Raw genomic sequence first — 20,781 nt, forward strand, 5'->3', positions numbered from 1 at the left:
ATGTGTGATGTAGCATTTTACAATAAAATAAAAATGGCTGCACACAGCCTTGCATGTGGTGCACTAAATACATTGTTACACATAAAAATAAGTAAAAACTTACAGCTCAAGACTAACAAGTTGCAACTGAAATAAGTCTGACAAGCAACTTTTCCTGTTGATGCACATGTGTCATCACACTTGTCATCTCAAGCAGAGAAAAAATAAATCAATTGCAGGAAAATCAGATTGGTGAGTCTTGTCATTATATGTCCCAACAAGAAAGAAAGTCTCAGTTCACAACCAGTTATTGGTCACGTGTTTAGGTTCCCCAGCTTATATATTGGCTGTCAATTCTTGTTGATGAGTAGATGCCTGTGCCTGAACACACCAAGTGGATCCCCTCTCCACCATCCATTGGTCATGTTCTGCCAGTTTGCAAGCAGCGCAAATAAAAAAAGGAAACCATTTTGTCTGTTGTGGGATTGGTTTGTCGGACAAGTTTTGTTTTTTTTTTCGTTTTTTTTTTGCTCGTTGGTCAAGGTAAGGCAGGCGGGCCACATACAATCACATGGAGGGCCACATTTGGCCCGCGGGCCTTGACTTTGACACATATGCACTAGGGGGAGGCATCGCTAGTCTACACAGTAAGATAACTAATTAAAGTAAAATAAACAATATATTTTCTCTTACTGTATGTGTAAATATATGTGGTACGTCAGCATAACCTGGTGACAGGTGAGGGAGTGTTTTGGGATCATGACTATTGTTAAGTACATAGTTGCGTATTGTAATACGTCATTATTTGTTCCTGTAGGAGTGAATGATGAATATATGGCTCAAAATAATAATTTCCAACTGACGGAGTGATGAGTAATATGTTACTGTAAAAATGTACTCGTCTAGCTGTAAAGCCTGGTCTGGAAAAGCGCCATATAAATACAAATTACTTACTTACTTACTTACATATATGGAATAAACCTTAAGTATAAGTTGGTATTTTACACTTTTTCCATGCAGCATTCATAACATCTATTGTACAACAAATAAACAAATATAAATATTAAAGATCATATTAATCGAATAAATGCAATCTTCATTTATCTTATTGGTCTTATATGGTCAAAGGGTGCATTTCTTCAGAATTGATTCACAAATATTAATCTTAAAAGTAGTCTATTATATAAAAAATAGAATGAATTATGTGCACAGATGAATAAACCACCACCAAACAGTTCTCAATGTATTCTTTTTATTTTATGGATACACTGGCCGTATAATCAATCTTATAGTCAAGGTTAATCAGATCTTTTTTTAAATGTCCATCCATCCATCCATCCATCCATCCATCCATCCATCCATCCATCCATCCATCCATCCATCCATCCATCCATCCATCCATCCATCCATCCATCCATCCATCCATCCATCCATCCATCCATCCATCCATGCATCCATCCATGCATCCATCCATCCATCCATCCATCCATCCATCCATCCATCCATCCATCCATCCATAAGGTCAGAGAAAAACAGTTTGAAGTAGAACATGTAGAAAATGTATCTGAAACAACACTATAATTATTGTATTGACTGCAAATATAACTTAAAAATGTATTGACGTTTAATATAATTTGAGTGATTATTGAGATCATATAAATATGAAATTCTCGTATTTGAGTTAATTTTGCTGACCTTTACATATTTATTGTTGTTTAATTTTGGTTTGACGGCCCCTGAAGAGTTTTAATTGCCTTAAAAAAATATTTAAAACTGTATCTTCATGATGTTACATTCAGTTCTTAAGTAAGTAATATTTATTTATATAGCGCTTTTCGAGACCAGGGTCACAAAGCGCTTTAACAATCAAAACAATACTCAAAACAGTACATACTTCAAAGATCAAGACAACACCGAGAACAACAAGTTCGAGAAATTCAAGGAAAAGCCTGAACAAATAGAAACGTCTTAAGATGTTTCTTAAAGGAGTCAGTAGACTCCATCAAGCGCAAAGAGAGAGGAAGATTGTTCCAAAGCTTAGACACTAGGGAGAGGCATCGCCAGTCTACACAGAAAGATAACTAATCAAAGTAAAATAAACAATATATGTTCTCTTATGTGTAAATATATTTGGGACTTCAGCATAACCTGGTGACAGGTGAGGGAGTGTTTTGGGATCATGACTATTGTTAAGTACATAGTTGCCTATTGTTATACGTCATTATTTGTTCCTGTAGGAGTGAATGATGAATATATGGCTCAAAATAATAATTTCCAACTGACAGAGTGATGAGTAATGTGTTACTGTAAAAAAAAGAACTTGTCCAGCTGTAAAAGCGTGTTGCTCAAAAAGCGAGGGTGTGTCCGGGGTCAGCACGATGACGGCGGCCGGGGAGGGACAAACTCACTCGGCGGTGTCGGCGGCGGGCGGAGCAACATGGAGACACAACAGCGAGTCTTCCTCCGGGTTTAGTCGCGCAGAGAAGCCACTGGGGGTGCGTTTGGAAGAAGAAAATAAAGGGGAGTCCGATGAAAAGTCAAGTGTTGTTCTGTCTGGGAAGGAGAAAGCGTGACTCGAGGGACGTCGACCACGGAGCAGGAAAGTTACCCCGGGACGAGCTCGTGTCGGCGGGCGAGCAGCACCGAGGAGCCGCGAGCACGTCTGGGTCTCACGTCGACGATGAAGTCTTCCACCGAGACCCCCCACCGCTGACCGGACACCGAGGAGGGGCAGCGGGTGTCGCGACCCATGAGACAAATCCGGGGGGAAAGCGGGCCGGAGAAGAAGAAAACTGCGAGGCGTCCAGACCCGGGAGAGAAGAAGACCATGCCTGGGATCCCCCGACCATGGAGGGTCACTCGCGTGGAAGTCAAAAACCAGATCCGTGTGAGGATCTAACCAGTTTTAATTCAGGTTCACTGTCGGGTCGGACTTTGCCCGGCCCTGCCCTGGATCCTCTGCGGAGTGACGCCTCGCACAACATGACTAAAACGGATTCTTTACCCCCGAAACCGACCCCCGAAACTACTCCCTCCCAGGGGTTCCCAGGAGTGATCCCGAAACTCATCATCACCCGAGACCCGAGTCCCGGGAGACCCTCCTCGGCGACTTTACTTTCCAACTCGGACTCTCACCCGGGCGACGGGTCACCTCGGTCGGACAGCGGCTGCGGGGGGTCGCCGGCCCTGATGCGGTCCCCGAGGAAGCTGTCCAACTCCTCGTCCATCTGCCTGTCGTCCGCCTCGTCCTTCGAGGAGTCCGAGGACGACTTCACCGGCAGCGACATCGAGTCCAGCCTGTCCCCGGGCCCCCGGAGCCTGTGCAGCCCGGAGGATGGATCAGGGGTGAGTGTCCATGATGTTGGTTTTACTGCTTTTTATGAATCAATAATTAGACTTAAAGACATAATCGATTAAATATCTGGGGTTATCAATGAGTGTGGGACATTATAATGTATACTTCAACAGTCACATGACCTTAAAGCACCCTATATTTCACAAACTAAAGTAATAAATCCCTAATAATGTTAACATTTTTATTTGTGTGTCTATAACCAATGGTTCAAACCATTTGCAACATTTATTTAAAAACATCCAATGTTTAATGAAATATATGTGTGGATATACATTCTAATAACTTTTTATTTTAATTTTAAAAATAATATAGATTTGTGAGGACAAAGTAATTTATACTGCCCTCAACAACACAAAATAAATAGTTCTTTTAATTGGAAATGATGCATGCAAGGTTTTCCATTTGTTTTAAAATGTACCTTAGATTGATTTAGTGTTTTGATCGTGTTTCAAAAAAGGTTTTTGACTTTCTTCTTTTTCCGTTCATAGGATCGTACATGTTTTCCACTATAGAACACAAATGATCCCGAATAATGATTACAAAATCTAAAGCTGTGAGACCAGAACAGCAGAAGCACTAGTGTTTGAAGTGCAGTCACAGACAAACATTTGCTTAAAAACGTCAACAATTCTTTAGTCCAAACCAAATAAGGGAAAAGTTGTAGTAAACGTTGAGAGGAACATCACGCAAATATTTAAATGTCTTTAAACAATGATATTTTACTGCAAATCGCCTCAATACGAAACGGAGTGATGTAAATTATGATGAGAATAAGATAAACCGAAAGTTTTAATCTGTTGAAAAATGTGGATAAGGCCATTAGTTTTAGGAATTCCAACATCTCAAATGACCGCCTCATGACGAATTCTTGTGGTAAATTGAATGAAGGGAGTGAAAAAACTCTCACTTCTCCATCCTCTGTTGCTCATAGTCACATGCCAGTGATGATGTCATGGCACTTTAAACAGTTTTAGATTAATTTAGTCGCTCGGTTTCCGCTTCAACAGTCGTGGCAAGAGGGTGGAAGTTGGTATACTACTACTTTGAGACAAGAGACTTAAAAAAAACCCAGGATGTTTTTTCAGACTCTGGTTTGGGCCACGTCACCATCAAACCTGTTGACAGGTGTACAACTACCTGCCCTGCCCTAAAGAAGCTCTATTCATCTGATTGCTACAAATGACCCACTTAAAGATAGGGGTCTGAGGACAGAGCCCTGTGGCACGCCTGCAGTGTGATCAAGTAATTATGTTCATACTACACATAATGACTTGAAGGTAAAAACAAAACCTGAAAAAACTTTCCTGATACAAGATTTTAAATCTTTGGAAGAAGAGAAGAACGAAGTGTGTAGATGGATTGAGGCTTTACTGGACAACATCACACAACAGTTGGTTAGTTTAGCCCATAGATGTTGTTTTACAAACAAATATTAACTTGACTTTATTAAACACACTTAATTAATCAACTATAATGTGACTACAGTTATTATTTTTTTTAATTTAAAGGTTACTAGGTGATTCTTAACATCACTGGTGGCTCAGTTGTTTAAACACTGTGTGTTGTTTTATTGATTTGATAGTCATTATTGATGAGCTGCTTGGCAGAGGTATGCCTTGTCTCTGTGCTTTTCTTATTTAGTACATTTCATTCTGAATTTAGCTGTTGCTGAATTCCAATGTATTCAACATTAGATGAATTTAAAATGAATTTAAAAAAAGATTAAAAGTCATAGATCCAATTTAATGACTATGATGATAATAAAAACACAACTGTGAATAATCATTGTGCCACTGTAGACTAATGCTAGGTCTGAGGAATTATGCAAGACGGCGACATCCACACCTTGTTCTGTTCTGCCCCTTTTACTACACAAACGTTTCCCAAACATAACACGATTATGGTGTTTGATATACTGGCCAACTGTTTATGACATACACCTGTCATCTTGGTGAGTTCACTGGAGTGCATCAGCTCTTGACTGGGCAGCAGAAACGGATCATTCTTTCACTTATTTCAGTTTTATTTTGATAATATACACATGATTTAAGATAAATGTGTTGAATATTTAGATGAGAAAGTGTTTGTTGAAAGGTATTTTTCTATTTTAGCCTAACTTTTTGGCTCTCATGCGACCAGGTGAGCCGTCACTTGAGTTCCTGTCACAGGATGATGTGAGTCGGTGCTGATAAGAGCTGGACTTTTGATGGACACATGCTGTACATTTGTCAGTTGTACAGTGGCTCACAAAGTGCAGGGCGTGTGTTCTGTTTGTCTTTGGCACAGAATTCCTCATCGAACCAGTTACATTTGTTTTGCTGTGACGTGAGCAGATACTTGTTCACACATGCACAGTCAGACACACACTCGCAGAGATGCCTTCTTGCATTCAGAGCCGAGCGTGTGTCATGGAAAATTGAGCTGAAGGCTGAGTCGGTTACTTAGCAACCGCTCTACCATGTATGGTTTTTGTCTTTCCTTGTTCTCTTTTACACTTGTCGTCGAGGCCCTGACATCTGACTTCTGTTCGACGTCCAAATATTTGCGCTGTTGTTCACATATTCTTCAGAAATTTAAAAAGAAAAATACCTTCAACACACTTGTGTTTTGTTTGGGCTCATTATGCAATCTTCCACACAAACCTCCACACAAAGCATGAAAGTTGAACTCCACAACAACACTCTGTTTCAAAGTGTATGGCCGTGAACTCTTATCAGCTTATCGGGATGAATGTTTTGTGGAGTTTGGTTGGATTCCTTGAGGCAGATCGTTTTGACAATGAGCAACAGAAAAGGGAAGACAAAGATAAGAAGTCATGCTGCGTTTGCTGACGTTTCCAAGAACGTCACTCTAACATATTTTTTGGTTTCATTACTTCCAGATTTGTCCATCAGATACTATTGACGTCTCTAGGAAATGTTGATAAACAAGATGCCAGACAGTTCTGTAAAACACCTTGAGTCCATTGCCTTTAATGCCATCTTAAATGCTAAAAAAGGTGTTTGATACAATGTATATAGTAAATAAATGGCAATTAAACAAGGTGCAAAAAATACACAAAAACTTGGCAGAGGTTTGTTGTTGTTTTGTTTTTTAAAATCTTTGTATGAAAATGGTTTAAGTTTGCTATAATTAATTTGTTGTTAAAATACGTTGTATATATTTGTAAAAAGCTTTTTAATACCTTTAAGACTGAATCCAAGGTAAAAAAATCCATACAGTTGAGATGCTAATCGCATTAAACAATTTTCATGTTCAATCTAATCAATTAAAACAAGTTAATATATCCTTTTTTGAGTCCGTTTATGCAAAATAAAATGGAATATAGATTTTTAAGTGAATAATTTGAATGTTAATAATCTAAATTAATTCACAGCAAGTTTGCTGCAGCAACTTTTATTTAAAAATACTGCACTGCTAAATACCTTTATTCAAGTGATAGTATAAATATATGGCCAACACCTAATTATTTTCTGAGAAATACAAACTATTCCCTCAAACCTCAGAAAGCAACAAGCTTCAACATGCATGCGAGTTAAGCTAGCTAACTAGCTACCGGCAGAAACGGACTCTCTTCTGTTAGCTTGTTATTTTACTACTACAGGTTTATCTTGATTTAAGAGACATTTCTGTCATACGTGATGACATGCGTGTCCTTGGATGCCCCCCCTCGTCTCCTGTCTTTGTAGCTAGGTTCGCGGACACTGGAGTCGAGTGAGGATGTGGTTTTATGCAACAATTTAAACCAGAAAGAGGAAACGTCAAAACTATTTAAAAAAAAAAATGCAATATCTCGTGCACACATCTTTCTGTAGTCTCTCACCCTCTTTTTTTTATTGTTTCAATTTGTGATCAGCCGACCCAGTAGCGACACGTGTCTGAGGAATTTCTCATGACAAAAAGAGGGGGATCTAGACCCCCGTCACGTATCCGTCAGAGTGACTAATATGACGATCAACAAGAGAGGAATGAGAGAAAGAGGTCTGTGTGTGCAGGTTGGTCGCCTCAGGCCTGATAGTGACGGAGTGGGTGAAGGACGGATGAGTCTTGATTAGGAAACGTCAGAGATTTTGTTGTCGAAGTTGAACGACAGGAACATTAAGAAAGAGTGGAAGCGATGGTGAAACAGGAAGAAGTTTGCAGTGGAATGACGCCAAAAGCGCACGTATATGGGAGCTGTAGTCGGGGTGCAGGTAAAGAGGATTATCGCCACGGTAACACAAGCTCTATGAAGGTTGCAGGGAGGGTTAGGAGTTCAAAGCGGCGATGCTGGACTGAAGTGAGGGAAGGACGAATGGGTCTCCGAGCGAGCGGAGGTCACGCAGCCCTGCTCGGACTGATGGGTGGTGTTTTGATGAGGGCGGCGTGTTCTTGTGTCAGCGTGTGCCTTCACCTGTGTTGCTACACCAGACAGGTGAGACGGTAGCTTGTTATGAACTGACCTACACCGGCTGACCTTGTTGTGTAAGAGAGTAGTGCGGGTCTGTTACATGCTCTGATTGTGTTTACGCTACACAACTATCATGTTTTACTTTTGGAGAGTCGCTCTGTGTATATATTCAGATATTTAAGATGTTTGTTTAATGAATCTGCGTTTATATCACTTTTTAATCTCTGTCCTCCTCTAATAAGTGTCCCCTAAATTAATATATCTCGCTCAGGCACGTTTAAAATGGACGTGTACATATTAGAAGACATTTATACGTGGGAAAAATGCTTATCAATAGTTTCTTTTTCAAGATTATGTACATAATTAGCTAATATTTTGATGAATTGGTTATGATATTAATATAATAGAAGGCCAGAAAGATGTATATTTTATTGCCCCGCATTATTTGGTAAATTATTATCATTTAAAAGCTCATTAAAAAGAAAAATAATAGTTAAATAACAAGATTAATTCACAAGACAAATAACCGAAAAGTTAAACAAAAAAATAAATGAATTAAATAATCGATTCTCTGCATAAACATTTCTAAATGAATGATTAATGTTTTTATTTTCTCTTTGACTTTAAGGGTCACATGTGACCCTCAGGCTGCACTGCAGGATCAGGCTCCTTGTGTGGTATTTCCTTTGTCCTCTTTTTGTAAAAACAACCCGCGCAAAAACAAGCTGTCAATAACCTTCATATAATTGTCGGCTACAATCGTCTTTAATCCGTATTTAAATCTGTAGAAACATCAACAAAAATATAAAGTCAAATGATAATGTGTTGCTCATAGCTGTCTATAGCTATAATATTTTATATATATATGCATTTGAAATTTAAGTTTCGAACAGTCACAAGAAGATTTAAACTCTTAAAATCTGTCTCGAGTGTGTTGTGACTGGTGAATAAACGTGTGACCTGAACATTTTATTTCGATGCCAGGACTGCGGGACTGTTGTGGTTTCATTTGGCATCTTGTCAATAAGAAAGAATATGCTTGAATGTTCACACCCATTTGTCTTTTTATAATGAGTATGAGTTATAACTTTCACACATGGACTCACAAGCCTCCTTCTTGTCGGATGAATCACTTGCAGCTCTACTGTAGGTTATCTGAGAGCGAGACTGTATTCAAGTGGTTTGTAAAAAGGTATTGTTTCAGGAGATCTTGACCACTTCTTTGCGGGTTATACGACCAACTAAGAGGAGGTCCCAGGGCGGACCCGGGGCTTGTTATAATGAATGATCTCGCCAACTTGACCTGGAAAGACCCTGATATTCTCCTTAATACGCTGGAGGAGGTTTGGTTATTTAAGAGCATATCTAATGTGGGACTTCAATAAAAACATTTCTTTCTGAACTTCTGAACTTCTATGACACGGCCGGTGGTTAAGGTGACCTGTCAGGAGAAGTTCTTGTTTTGACAACTGCTTGACGTTTGTCTGCTTCATTTGCTTTTGTTATTGGTTGGAACAGGAAAGTTGAAGGAAATCAGGCACATTCTTGTTGCGTTCTCACGCAGTGTGTTCTTTAATGTGATGATTCATCCAAAGCAGAATTGATGATTTGTGCTCCTCTTGCATGCATATGATCATCTCCTGGTGTGGACATGGTTGGACTAGGAGGAGAAAAGTAGCTTCTGTGTTTAAAATACTCGGATGCGTGGGATGGAGAGATGGCTGAGATAGCAGTGTTTGTTCAGCTTAGACTTAAAACGGTTCAGGCTTCCACATGTTTTACTTTTCCGTGATGTTGAAAGACATTAGGTCTAGAGCAGCTCATTGATATATTTGAAGACGGATCAGTCTGCCAGTTGATGCCCGGTCTTCATGCGGTCGCATCTATGAAACCGACACGGTGAAGAGACACTTTGTGGTTTGACAGGTTCTGATCTGTGCTGTGATCTTTATGTGAGTGTTTTTTTTCTCATGTTTATGATTCATGTTTTAAATATAAAATCGCTTCTGAGAAGTTTGAGCACACTTTACAGTCCTCAAATACTTAGGTCCGTAAGAGGAAACCAGAGTTCCTAGCTCTTGCCTCTCAATCAAATATACTTAAATACTAAGTTAAGATTTTCTTGTAACTGTATTTAATCTATAGTGTCCTGGCTTATTTCATTAAATGTTAAGTTCTGTTCTGTGCAGGACATTCAGATTTGATCTTAAAACCAGGAAACAAAGAAGGAATTGCCTCACGAACGTAAGAAATAAAATCTGATTTTTGGATTAAAGACAAGTTAATCAAGTTTAGAATTAATATTGTGCTATTCGGTCTGGTGGTTGGGAATCAAGAGTCGATTTACAGTCTAATATAAACTTTTTTTGTCCTTTTTATCGAGCAATGATGGCATGGAATTCATTGCCTGTGTGTTCAGATCTTGTTTTGTTAGCCAAGATTAACATTCACAATACTGTATCACCAAAACCTTTCTCTCCAAACACGTTAAATGGAGCGAAATAAACCTCAAATTCCTTCTTGTAAACGGATCAAAGAAGTCATGACAGTTGTGTGATCTTTACATGAACATTCCAAAAACATAACACGGTTTAGTCTCTGTTTTCAATGATTTGTGACTTAAAAACATGTTCTAATTTGGTTTAATACTTATATTTAAAAGATGAATAATAAATCAAATTCTGTGTTTTTACTCCATCACCTTATATTATCTTGGAATCAAAGCCTATTTGAACATTTCTGTGGCTTGTTTCGAATCTTAACTGATCATGATAAACATTAAATATGCCTCAGTTTGGTTGGAACACAGTAGGTCTTGTGTTTAAAATTCTCCGCTGCACGTTGATTATTATCTCTGGAGGCAGCACTTAAGAGGTTGAGCCCCGCCGTCAGCTTTACTGTGGCAGTAAATATCTTTTGACCAAAACCCAGATTGTGATGGAGTCTGTTCTCCGCTATCCTATGTCATCAATGCTTGAGATGACACAGAGATACTGAGGGGGCCTCCTTCATTTTTAGGGGGTCCAGATAAGAAGAGAGAAATGACTAAACTGTCTCTGTTTCTCAACCATGAATTACAGCCGTGCTCGCTCAGGATGTTGCTCATCATCGGACATTATGTTCGTTCAAAGTTACGCACTTGTGTGTTGTATCACCACGGGTCATGTGTGGGTCAATCCGTCGGTGTGATTTAGGGTTCAAGCCCCGGGCGGCCAGTATCGCCTCTCATTACTCGCAGCCTAATCTGGGTTTAATCTGCCGCCGGGACCAGCTGACCCGAGTGGACTTTGTTAAAGAAGTCTGTGTCTCCTTCCCTGTTGGGATCTTAACCTGATATTGAGAAAAAAAGAAGCACCTTTTTCATCATTTCCAGCTGAGAAAGTGAGATTGGTAAACCATTAAAACCTGTGATGTTTGATCACTATATTTCTCTGGGTTGAATCCGAGCTTCAGTGTCTTGATAGATATCATTTCTGTTGGCCCCTGAGGAAACAGACGCTCAGGTCTTCAACAGCTCTTTGAAGCAGAGGAAACGACATGTCACTCCAAGTGAAAGAAAGCCTGTTTTTCCGAGTGAAGATGGGGCTGAAGTTTCAAAAGAATGTGTCGAAGGAGAGGCGCGCTGGAAACATGTAAACACGGCAGAGGTGGGCTGGGCCTACAGAAACACAATCATTCCACCAGTTATAAAAAAAAGATTAGGTTTTATGGTTTACTGTAAAAGATTACACAACTTAACCTCGTGACACAAATGATAAAGTGATCATATATCAGTGCAATTGAACCGTTGAATTTCAGATTTCAAATCTTGAAAGTTATTTTTTAATAGAAATGGTTTTTTTTTTAGCATTGAATTAATTTATTTAATAACCTTATTCTATAATGTGTTCATTGTAAAGGTTTATATATTTTAGTAATTGAACACATTTTTTTATATTTCCTAAATAAATAAAAAAAATTACACATAGTTTGATATTGTAATTGCAACGATTCAAAAATAAATTCTAACTTCAATATTAAAGCAGTTTTATCCTCCTCGTAAAAATAAATAAATATATATATATATATAGGTAGTATAGTAGTACTACCAGACAATATAAAAAAAGATCTTCTTGATTTAACTTTCAGCCAATCATGCGACACGCAGACGATCATGTGACGATGTAAAAGCACGTGTCTGTCAATTCGTTATGGCGCATTCTAAAGCAATGGTATTCTCTGGTGGCACTATTATTATTATTATACCAATATTTGATAGTTTAAAGGAATTAAAAAATGTTGCATTTAATTTGTAATCATTGAAATATCAAACTCTATGACATCATTTTTTTTCGAATTTTTAAATGAAATTATAAATATAATATTATTATATATATTATTCAATATACAAATTGTGTGTTCAACACGTGCAAACACACACTCTCTGTGTCGTCCAGCTGCCTGCGTCAAATCCACACACTGTCCTTGCTGTTCTCCACACAGATAAGCAGCACACACACCCACACACACTATCGCACACAGAGCGAGACAGTGAGGGTCTCGTATATATATGACGCCAGACTCTAGTCAATGTTTCATGAATGGGCTTTGTCACGTACACACCAGCAGAATCCACGTCTTCCAAGAAGAGTGTGTGTGTGTGTGTGTGTTTAGGGTGTGTTTCCATGGAGTGTTTTGACAGGATTATCTTGTGCTCAGGTCAAGTCCTGGAACAAGTTGAAAACCATGTGTCACTGGCCGCTCGTCGTCTCCATCAAGAAGCGTTACCCGTGGGTGCAGCTCGCCGGTCACGCAGGTACGCCGCCCAGGTGACCACGTCCAACGAAAACCATGAGCTCACTCTCACCTTTCGTCTACAGGGAACTTCCAGGCCGGGGAGGACGGTCGCCTGCTGAAGAAGTTCTGCGAGTGTGAGCAGCTGTGCCTGCAGAAGCTGATGAAGGACTCGCTGCGCCAGTACGTGCCGGGATACTACGGCGTGGCGCAGCGAGACGAGCAGGACTACAACATCATGGACGACCTGCTGGCCAACTTCGACTCGCCCTCCATCATGGACTGCAAGATGGGAAGCAGGTAGATCTCGAGCCGTCCCTCTTCGCATGCAGAGCATAGCCTGCATTAGCTTACACGAGTAAAGGTTTCCCAGGGGTTCATTTGGTATAGAAAATAAAAGTTTAAAGACATTTTAAAATGTAGCAGCCAAAAGCCAAAGACATGACCAATAAATATATTATCTACCTTTTTATTATTCATTTCCATTACGATGTGGTTTTCCTATTTTAGTATGTAATTCAGAAACGCATTTTTCTTTTTCAGCCTATATATATTTTTGATTCCCATTGTAACTGACAGGAGGCCCACAGGTAAAGAGTCCAATGCTGTTTAATGTATGGGGGTAAAGTTCTTATATTTTTCATAATAATGTTTAATATTAATAATAAAATCATACATTTTACTTCTAGAAATGAAGCCAACAATAAATAGTCCTTTATATGTCTTTCTTTTATGTAGAAGTACTACATAAAGATGAAAATACAGCTTTTAAGTGCATGTTTATTAGATGAAAAAACTCTGAAAACATTCCACATTTTCCATTATCGGGTAAGACAAACAAGAGAAGACAAGAAGGCCCCCGGAGCCTGACTTTGGACATGTTTGCATTAAGGAAATGAAAATGAATAAAAGGAAATTAAAGGGGAAGTGAAAATATATTTAGATATTAAGACTTTTTTCTCCTCCAGGACGTATTTGGAGGAAGAGCTGACCAAAGCCAAGGAGCGACCGCGGCTGAGGAAGGACATGTACGATAAGATGATGGCTGTGGACCCGAAAGCGCCGACCGAGGAGGAGAGAGCCCAGCAGGGGGTGCTCAAACCCAGATACATGCAATGGAGGGAGTCGCTGAGCTCCACTGCGACGCTGGGCTTCCGCATCGAAGGCATCCGGGTAACTTGAGCTACATTATGTTGTGTCAAATGAAAATCACTCAATTGGTGACCAATAAAAGTTTAACTTAGGTAAATTAACATTATTTGTAGTTGCAAACTCAATCTTGCATACACGGTGCCCTCCCTCTAAGTAACCGTGACCAGAACAGCTCCCATAATGCTTTGCCCCCAAGCCAACCCATCACAGCTGTCAATCACATTAGTCATAGTGATTTTTCTTTTACAGTACAGTATTAAATCCATCAAAAGATAAGTGGATCCAGATGGTTATCTGAATTACACCGAAGTATACTCATTCATCAACATTTCCTGGAAAAAAAGTCTGCTTTTGAGTCATTTTGCTAATGAAGAGTATAAAAGAGCCAAAACTTTTGTTTTTTTTAAGTGGTCATGATTTAATAAACGGAAGCATCTTGCCATTTATTATTTTATCAAAGAGATTTTTATGTCATTTTTTAACAGCAAGCTAACGGTAGCTGCAACACCAACTTCAAGAAAACAAAGCACAAAGAAGAGGTGATGCAGGCTCTGGAAAACTTTGTCCACGGAAACACTGAAATCCTGGTACGTAGAAAGACGATGTCATTAAAAGCTGGTGTTTCTATCTTTCCAGGCTGTTGCTCCTAAGCTTTGGAACAATCTTCCTCTCTCTTTGCGCTTGATGGATCTACTGACTCCTTTAAGAAACATCTTAAGACGTTTCTATTTGTTCAGGCTTTTCCTTGATTTTCTGGAACTCCTGTGTTGTTCTCAGTTTTTCTTTAAAGTATATACTTTTTTGAGTATTGTATTTATTGTTTAAGCGCTTTGTGACCCTGGTCTGGAAAAGCGCTATATAAATAAATATTACTTACTTACTTCATCATCTGTTTTATCTTCAGAAACTGTACCTGGCGTGTCTGGAGGAACTCAGGACCGCACTGGATCGGTCGGACTTCTTCAGATCCCACGAGGTGCGAGCCAACACAAAACCTGTCCAATGAGTTCCACATCCGAGATGCAGCTTCTGTACTCATCATAAACTCACCCGTCTGGTTCTCAGGTTGTCGGCAGCTCCCTGCTGTTCGTGCACGACTCCTCCGGGAAGGCCAAAGTCTGGATGATCGACTTCGGGAAGACGGTTCCTCTCCCAGAGCCGCAGACACTAGACCACCGGACACCGTGGGTGGAGGGGAACCGGGAGGACGGCTACCTGTGGGGAATGGACAACCTCATAGACATCTTCTGCAGCATGCTCCCGGCGTCCCCCCGGACCACAGCCATAAAGAAAGAGGCGGAGCTCGAAGAGACGCCGATGAGATTGTGAATAAAGAAGAAAGCAAAAGTGTCATGCCAAGTCAAGCTGGAGCCTAAAGAACAATCTCTAGATGGACGTCCGCCTGCATTAACTTGGCGTCTGTGTCGATTGCACTCTACAAACTTTTGTGGTCTATGCAGCCTTTTAGGGGGACTGGGATTCGTTTATTTTTTACTACAACACTAAAACACTGGTAATGACCAAACTCAGTGTGTAAATACAAAGTTATTTAATTTTTTTGCCCATCTTTGTATTATCTTGCCTTCATTTTTGTGCCAAGTCTTTTTTTCCCCAGAGGGCTGTTTCATCATTCCAGGCTGTTTTCCCTGCATGTAAAAACACTTTACCTATTTTAATCCCACAGTACTAACCTTTTCTCAGAATATTTTTGTATGCTTGAATGGGTTCTCGCAAAGCCATAAAACAAAACCAGTGCCTCGTGCGTGTTCACGTTAGATTGCTGACGGTGTGAGAATCCATCTGCATGAAACTTAGAACTGGAATTTCCTGGTGTAACTGAGCAGTCTGCACACATGATTATGGAGGTGGAATGTCCTACATATCTTCATGAACGGCTGACATGTTTACAAAGATCGTCCGATGACAGTGATTACAAATGAATAACGTCTTCCAGGGCTTTTTGACAGTCTGTCGGTATGTGATGAGTGGTGACGTCGAGGAGTTGGAATTTCACAAACAAGAGTTCCAGCAGCTGAAGCATTCGATTTGTCAGAGGGCGAGCTCTTGGTTACCGGACGCTTCCTGCTGTAAGACTGCATTCTAAAGACCCTTTTCCATTTAGTGACTGTTTTTACAGTACGTCAGTTCAGACTGTTAATAACACATCCTTGCATTTTCCAAAAGCTCCTGGATCCCAATAAACTGGAAATTCGTTTTTTGTTGTGAGAAGTCTGTCTATTTTTTATTTTATTTTAAGTAACATAATGGCTTTAATTAGAGCGTTTCTATGATGGTATTGATGATGAAGGTCAATGCTGTTTGAAATTGATATTTGGGCAAACTACGCCACCTCGCGGTTGCAGGGAATAATACGGTGATAAGCAATTTCCGCCAGAATTAGAAGATAGAATAGATAATAAATAATGACGCAGAGATTACTGGGGGATGTTCGCATGTGAGATCAGAAAAAAGATCTAATCTTAAAGCGCATGATAAAGCTGTAAATATTCAATAACCGAGCTAGTTCATGCTACTTTGACAATTGCACCATGAACAGTATAAACCTCGTATGGATAAAGTGCACCTCGAGTAGAACATATGGATAATGTTTCTGACAACAATTTTACTAGGTACTTATTATTGTATTAACTCTGAGACAATTCTAGTTCTTTGTTTAGGAATCTTTATTTTTTGTGTATATTTAATACCTCTATTTTTTTTTTTTAATTAAAGTTATCTGTAACTTTTATTGTCATATTAAAGTGATAGTTAAGGGTTGGGATTATTTTAAGAGTTATCTGTTCCTTTTTAGATGCTAAAAACAAGTTAAATATAAGAGCGACTTCTCTATTTTTTTTAAGAGACAATTCCTCATGTCGAGGCTTCATTAAAAGAAGAACGTTACAGACAAGCAGGAGGTATTTTGATGTTTTTAAGTGTTTTTCTTTGGACTAAAATGAAGATGAACTGCGAACTTTTGCTACATTAAAATGAACATACATTTTTGACTATAACTCTAAAAAGTAACAGATTAATCTGAAGTAATCCCAACCCTTAGTCGACATGAGTGTGAGTAGAAAATGAGTTAACTATCACGTTAAGGTTTTTTTTATTATTTAAATTTCAGCTCTTCGTTCTTTTAGCTTGATGCCCCTCACAGCAGTCACTTTAGTAACAACAGTTTAATATCCCATCCCTGGTATAAATAACACATTAACAACTTCTCCCCAGAAAATGTTTTGATCTTTATAAAAAGGACAATTCAGGCCACACAACTGTAAAAGTAGATGTTCTTGAAACACAGATTATTTAGTCCTCGTGTGGATCAGCACCGCTTGACCAGCCAGTCCGGCCTCGACCCCCCCTTCAGGGACCACATACTGAGTCCCATCGCTGGCTCTCTTAGGATCCATCGTCTTCAGCTGCTTGTTGCTTTCTGCTAAAGTGTCCCATTTCCAAATCTGGTAGCGCAGACTTTTCCCCTGCTTGGCGAAAACGTAAACATCTTTAAGTTTGTCGAGCGGACAAGAGGCGGCGTCGCTGTCGGCGAGCAGGTACAACCAGGGAAGAGTGGGATCGGATTTCAAGTTTTCTTTTTTAGCAGTTGTCTCGTCCTGACTGACGAGAAGACCTGGAAAAAGTCAGTGAGTTGCAAGTTCGAGTATAAAAGCTTGTTACACGGACTCACCTGAAGCTACAGCCCAGTGAGCTCTGTGACCACCTCGCTGACACGGCTCATGGTTGAAGTCTTCATCGTACCTGCACAAAACAGTCAAGGAATTCTACGACCATATGGACCCCAAGTCCCATCCAAATATATTTTGCCTGAATATCGATAAACGTTGATGTAATAAACGTAGTTTTATTGAAGGGTTCTATTTATCTGAACAGTAGCACAATTAAATTAATAAATAATAAACATCTTTCATCACCAGGTTCATGAAAAAGATGTAAACATAAATACCAAATAACAGGACAAATTTGTTTTTGAAATTAAATCTTTGTAAATCGACATTTAAATAAAATTACACCTTAAATAAAAATATAAAATTACGCAGGGCAATCTATGTCTGAAATAGATATATTAATGAGAAAAAAAAGACAATACATGTTTTTATAAATTGACAACTTAAAATGAGATCACATTACAGTTTTTATTGAGATGATGTCCCACAACTTTCCCTTAAGGTTCTGTTTAACCTTACGTTTCTGAAGCTAAGACTACCTTGGAAGAGAAAAGCATTTACTGGACCACATTCACTAAAATTGTCAAGTGTGTTGGAGTCAAACACACATTTTCAAATCACTAAAACAACATATGGATTCAGGATACGGTATGAGGACAGTTTGTCTGCTCCAGAGGTGTGAGATGATCACTTCTGCGTTGCGGCCGCTCAAACCCCCAGACAGGAGTTCTGCCCGACAACCACAAACCTCTTCCGCCAACAGAGCCATGTTGCTTGCTGTGGAAATAAAAGTTATCACAATGAAAATCAGATTAAAAAAACAAGGTTTTCAGGTTAGGCTTCGTCCTCACCTGAAAACATTTCTCCCTGTGCTGTGTATCCTCTGTTCAAGGCCATTTGAGTGACAGCATCCATGTCAACCTTTGTTGCAAGAAGTTGTGATGCCATCCACAGGGCGACCAGACCACACCTGGACGGTAAATATAATCATTTAAGAATTACGGGTGTGAGAAGATATCAACACAAAAAAAATCACAATTATGTATTAATATATTTAACAGCACTGCATCAATAACATATTTAAAAATTAAAACTGGATATTATTTTGGGATTTTAAATTATTGTATTTTAAACATTGTTATTTTTTGTTTTATATTAAAATTAAAAAAAAAACTTAAAACTTTTTTTTACATGGAAATATTTACAGTGTTTGTTCATTTTTTGTATTGCAATAAAACTTCTGGCCTCTAGATGGCAGTGACAATGTCCTCCGCAGCAAAAGCATCAACAATATCCCACAAGATCCCAGCAATGACTGAGGACGAGAGGATACAGTCGACTACAGCAGCTTTTGAAACCTAAGGTTTATACATGTTCAAAACAAATGAAAGCATATATCACATTATATTGTATGGTTTAAATATTTGTGGGGATTTCACTTTGTTTAATTATAATTAATCAGAATATTTCAAATATATATCATAAGGTATATAAGATGTATTACTTCAACAATCAATTAACGCTTTAACAATGGACATTTAACAATTAAATAATGCTATACTTCATATTGATGTTGTCTTGTATGCTTAATTTATTGTTTTTGTGCAGTATAAGTATCAACATAAGAAAGTTGACCGTAATAAGATCCAGACATGCTTTATTTGAGGACAACTCCTACGGTCGGAGACAATGTGATCCCACTAGTCTCAGCTCAAGGTTAAGATCTGCGTAAATCATACGATAAGCTGAGTAGCACAGATATCTCTGGTATGACAGGAGGTATTCTTTTTAACTAACACACAGACCTGCCATCTTGGAGAGTTAGGTATCGATGTGTTGTGTTGTTTTGGTTTAATTTTTAATAATATAGCTTTGACAAAAGGTGGGAGGTTATCTGTACCCGAATCGGCCATTTTGTTAGACCCTTACCCTTAGTGCTGTGCTGTGTCTCAAATCGCATACTAATCTTAGTATGCTAGAAGTTAGTATGCATCAGTTTAGTATGCATACTAACTAGTACGCAAATTCTCTGCAGATAGTATGTCTCAAATCAAACCCTGAAGTACATTTAAGTATATGCATATATATGCATTTATATATGACGTAACTTCCGTTTAAAACGTCACTAAAATGGCGGCTGTTTAGTGTGGTTAGTGTCCATCGAACCATGCTAGTTTTGTGGGCGTGTTAGTATGCCAAATTTAGTATGCATGGCGCACTAAATTTCGCATACTAAGAATTGAGACACACTAACGTACTAAAAATACTAACTTTTAGTACGCTAGTATGCGATTTGAGACACAGCACTGGAATCTGCTTTGCTCTGGGTCCAAGATCGACTAAGTTTAACCCGACTTTTGTTTAATTTACTAAAGAATCATGTTCAATCCCATGTATGTGTCCTTTTTAACACGGCTGTGTACAAAAGTGAAACTCTGGTCATTGCACCTGATGATAAGGTTCCAGGGTTGAGTCAGTACTTGGGTGACTTAGGCCAGTCTGTCAAACTGAGCCTGAGAAACCTGGGTGTTGTATTTGACAAAGACATGTCTCTAGTTCAACACTGCAAAAAAACTGACCAGAAACTTGCTTTCTAACTATCAGTCAGAGTTATACACACTCTTGTTTACACTGAAGAAGGGGCAATTTTTACAATGACACGTGACTCACTTGCGCAGAGTGGACTTACTGTGGACCATCCTGGATCAGGGAGGGCACATACGTGTTTCTCAGAATCCACTGCAGATCTTTTCTAAAACTGATGAACATATTTCATAGATACAATCAAGAAAACGCTATTTATAGTTTGTTTAAAATAACAATTATTTATCTTTTTTTTACCACGGACTGACAAGGACTGACCTGTTCTCTCTTTGCTTGACCAGTAGACAGGCTTCAGTGAAGTCTCCTTCCACAGCGCTCCGGCTGCTTCCAATGGTCTGGTAAAGCTTCTTCTTGGGAGCTGGAGCTGGGGCTGTCAAGGGGGGTGGAGGTGGGGGTGCTGGAGGACCAGGGAGATCCATTATAACGTCACAACCATAGACCTTTGAAGAAACAGAAGAAAATTTGATTCGTTTCATTCAAGCATATATCTGACCAAACAGTAGAAATAACATAAGTGTAGTGTAGAGTGACTTACATGTAACTGGATTCAGTGTCAGGCGGCCCCACCCCTCTCTCGCATTGCACAAACGTTTTCTCCAAATTTGGAATGGTCGTAGGAAAATGTGACCCACAAATAAGATGTTATAAACGTCTACAGCACGACTGCAATGAAAAGTACTTCATACGGGTCTTGTTGCCAGGAACTCAGTTAATGCTATAGTCGCGTCATCAAACACTGACACATTGAATTTAAGTTGTTAAACTCGAATATTCAAACGAATTGAATCGAAGTGTTGAGTGAATATATAATAGCACTAACAAAAGTAAAGAAATTAAACAAG

The 20,781-nt window shown here is 39.1% G+C and overlaps 2 protein-coding genes across 2 annotated transcripts; one reads left to right on the forward strand and one right to left on the reverse strand.

The window, feature by feature from the left end:
• Positions 1 to 2,409: 2,409 nt before the first annotated feature.
• LOC148075683 (inositol-trisphosphate 3-kinase A-like) lies at positions 2,410 to 15,871 on the forward strand. The gene is made up of 7 exons (XM_087796304.1): positions 2,410 to 3,324; positions 12,423 to 12,519; positions 12,584 to 12,797; positions 13,466 to 13,670; positions 14,135 to 14,236; positions 14,554 to 14,625; positions 14,715 to 15,871. The coding sequence occupies exons 1-7, from the start codon at positions 2,509 to 2,511 to the stop codon at positions 14,976 to 14,978; spliced, it is 1,770 nt and encodes a 589-aa protein (XP_087652430.1). The 5' UTR covers positions 2,410 to 2,508; the 3' UTR covers positions 14,979 to 15,871.
• A 239-nt stretch (positions 15,872 to 16,110) lies between these two features.
• actmap (actin maturation protease) lies at positions 16,111 to 20,780 on the reverse strand. Its single transcript, XM_087796305.1, has 7 exons — positions 20,475 to 20,780; positions 20,198 to 20,379; positions 20,025 to 20,093; positions 18,187 to 18,305; positions 17,983 to 18,112; positions 17,338 to 17,408; positions 16,111 to 17,280 (listed from the first exon to the last, which is right to left on the reverse strand). The coding sequence occupies exons 2-7, from the start codon at positions 20,356 to 20,358 to the stop codon at positions 16,955 to 16,957; spliced, it is 876 nt and encodes a 291-aa protein (XP_087652431.1). The 5' UTR covers positions 20,359 to 20,379; positions 20,475 to 20,780; the 3' UTR covers positions 16,111 to 16,954.
• Between the last annotated feature and the right edge of the window lies 1 nt (position 20,781).

The sequence above is a fragment of the Callionymus lyra genome, chromosome 7 (genome assembly GCF_982586985.1).
Source record: "Callionymus lyra chromosome 7, fCalLyr1.hap1.1, whole genome shotgun sequence".
In the NCBI taxonomy this organism is placed as follows: Eukaryota; Metazoa; Chordata; class Actinopteri; order Syngnathiformes; family Callionymidae; genus Callionymus; species Callionymus lyra.

Coding starts and splice junctions, on each gene's coding strand:
- LOC148075683 (XM_087796304.1), top strand. CDS start 2,509: ATGAAAAGTCAAGTGTTGTTCTGTCTGGGAAGGAGAAAGCGTGACTCG. Junction 3,325..12,422: donor GCCCGGAGGATGGATCAGGG/GTGAGTGTCCAT, acceptor TCTTGTGCTCAG/GTCAAGTCCTGGAACAAGTT. Junction 13,671..14,134: donor TCCGCATCGAAGGCATCCGG/GTAACTTGAGCT, acceptor ATTTTTTAACAG/CAAGCTAACGGTAGCTGCAA.
- actmap (XM_087796305.1), bottom strand. CDS start 20,358: ATGGATCTCCCTGGTCCTCCAGCACCCCCACCTCCACCCCCCTTGACA. Junction 20,094..20,197: donor GTCAAGCAAAGAGAGAACAG/GTCAGTCCTTGT, acceptor TATGTTCATCAG/TTTTAGAAAAGATCTGCAGT. Junction 18,306..20,024: donor CTGATCCAGGATGGTCCACA/GTAAGTCCACTC, acceptor TTTACCGTCCAG/GTGTGGTCTGGTCGCCCTGT.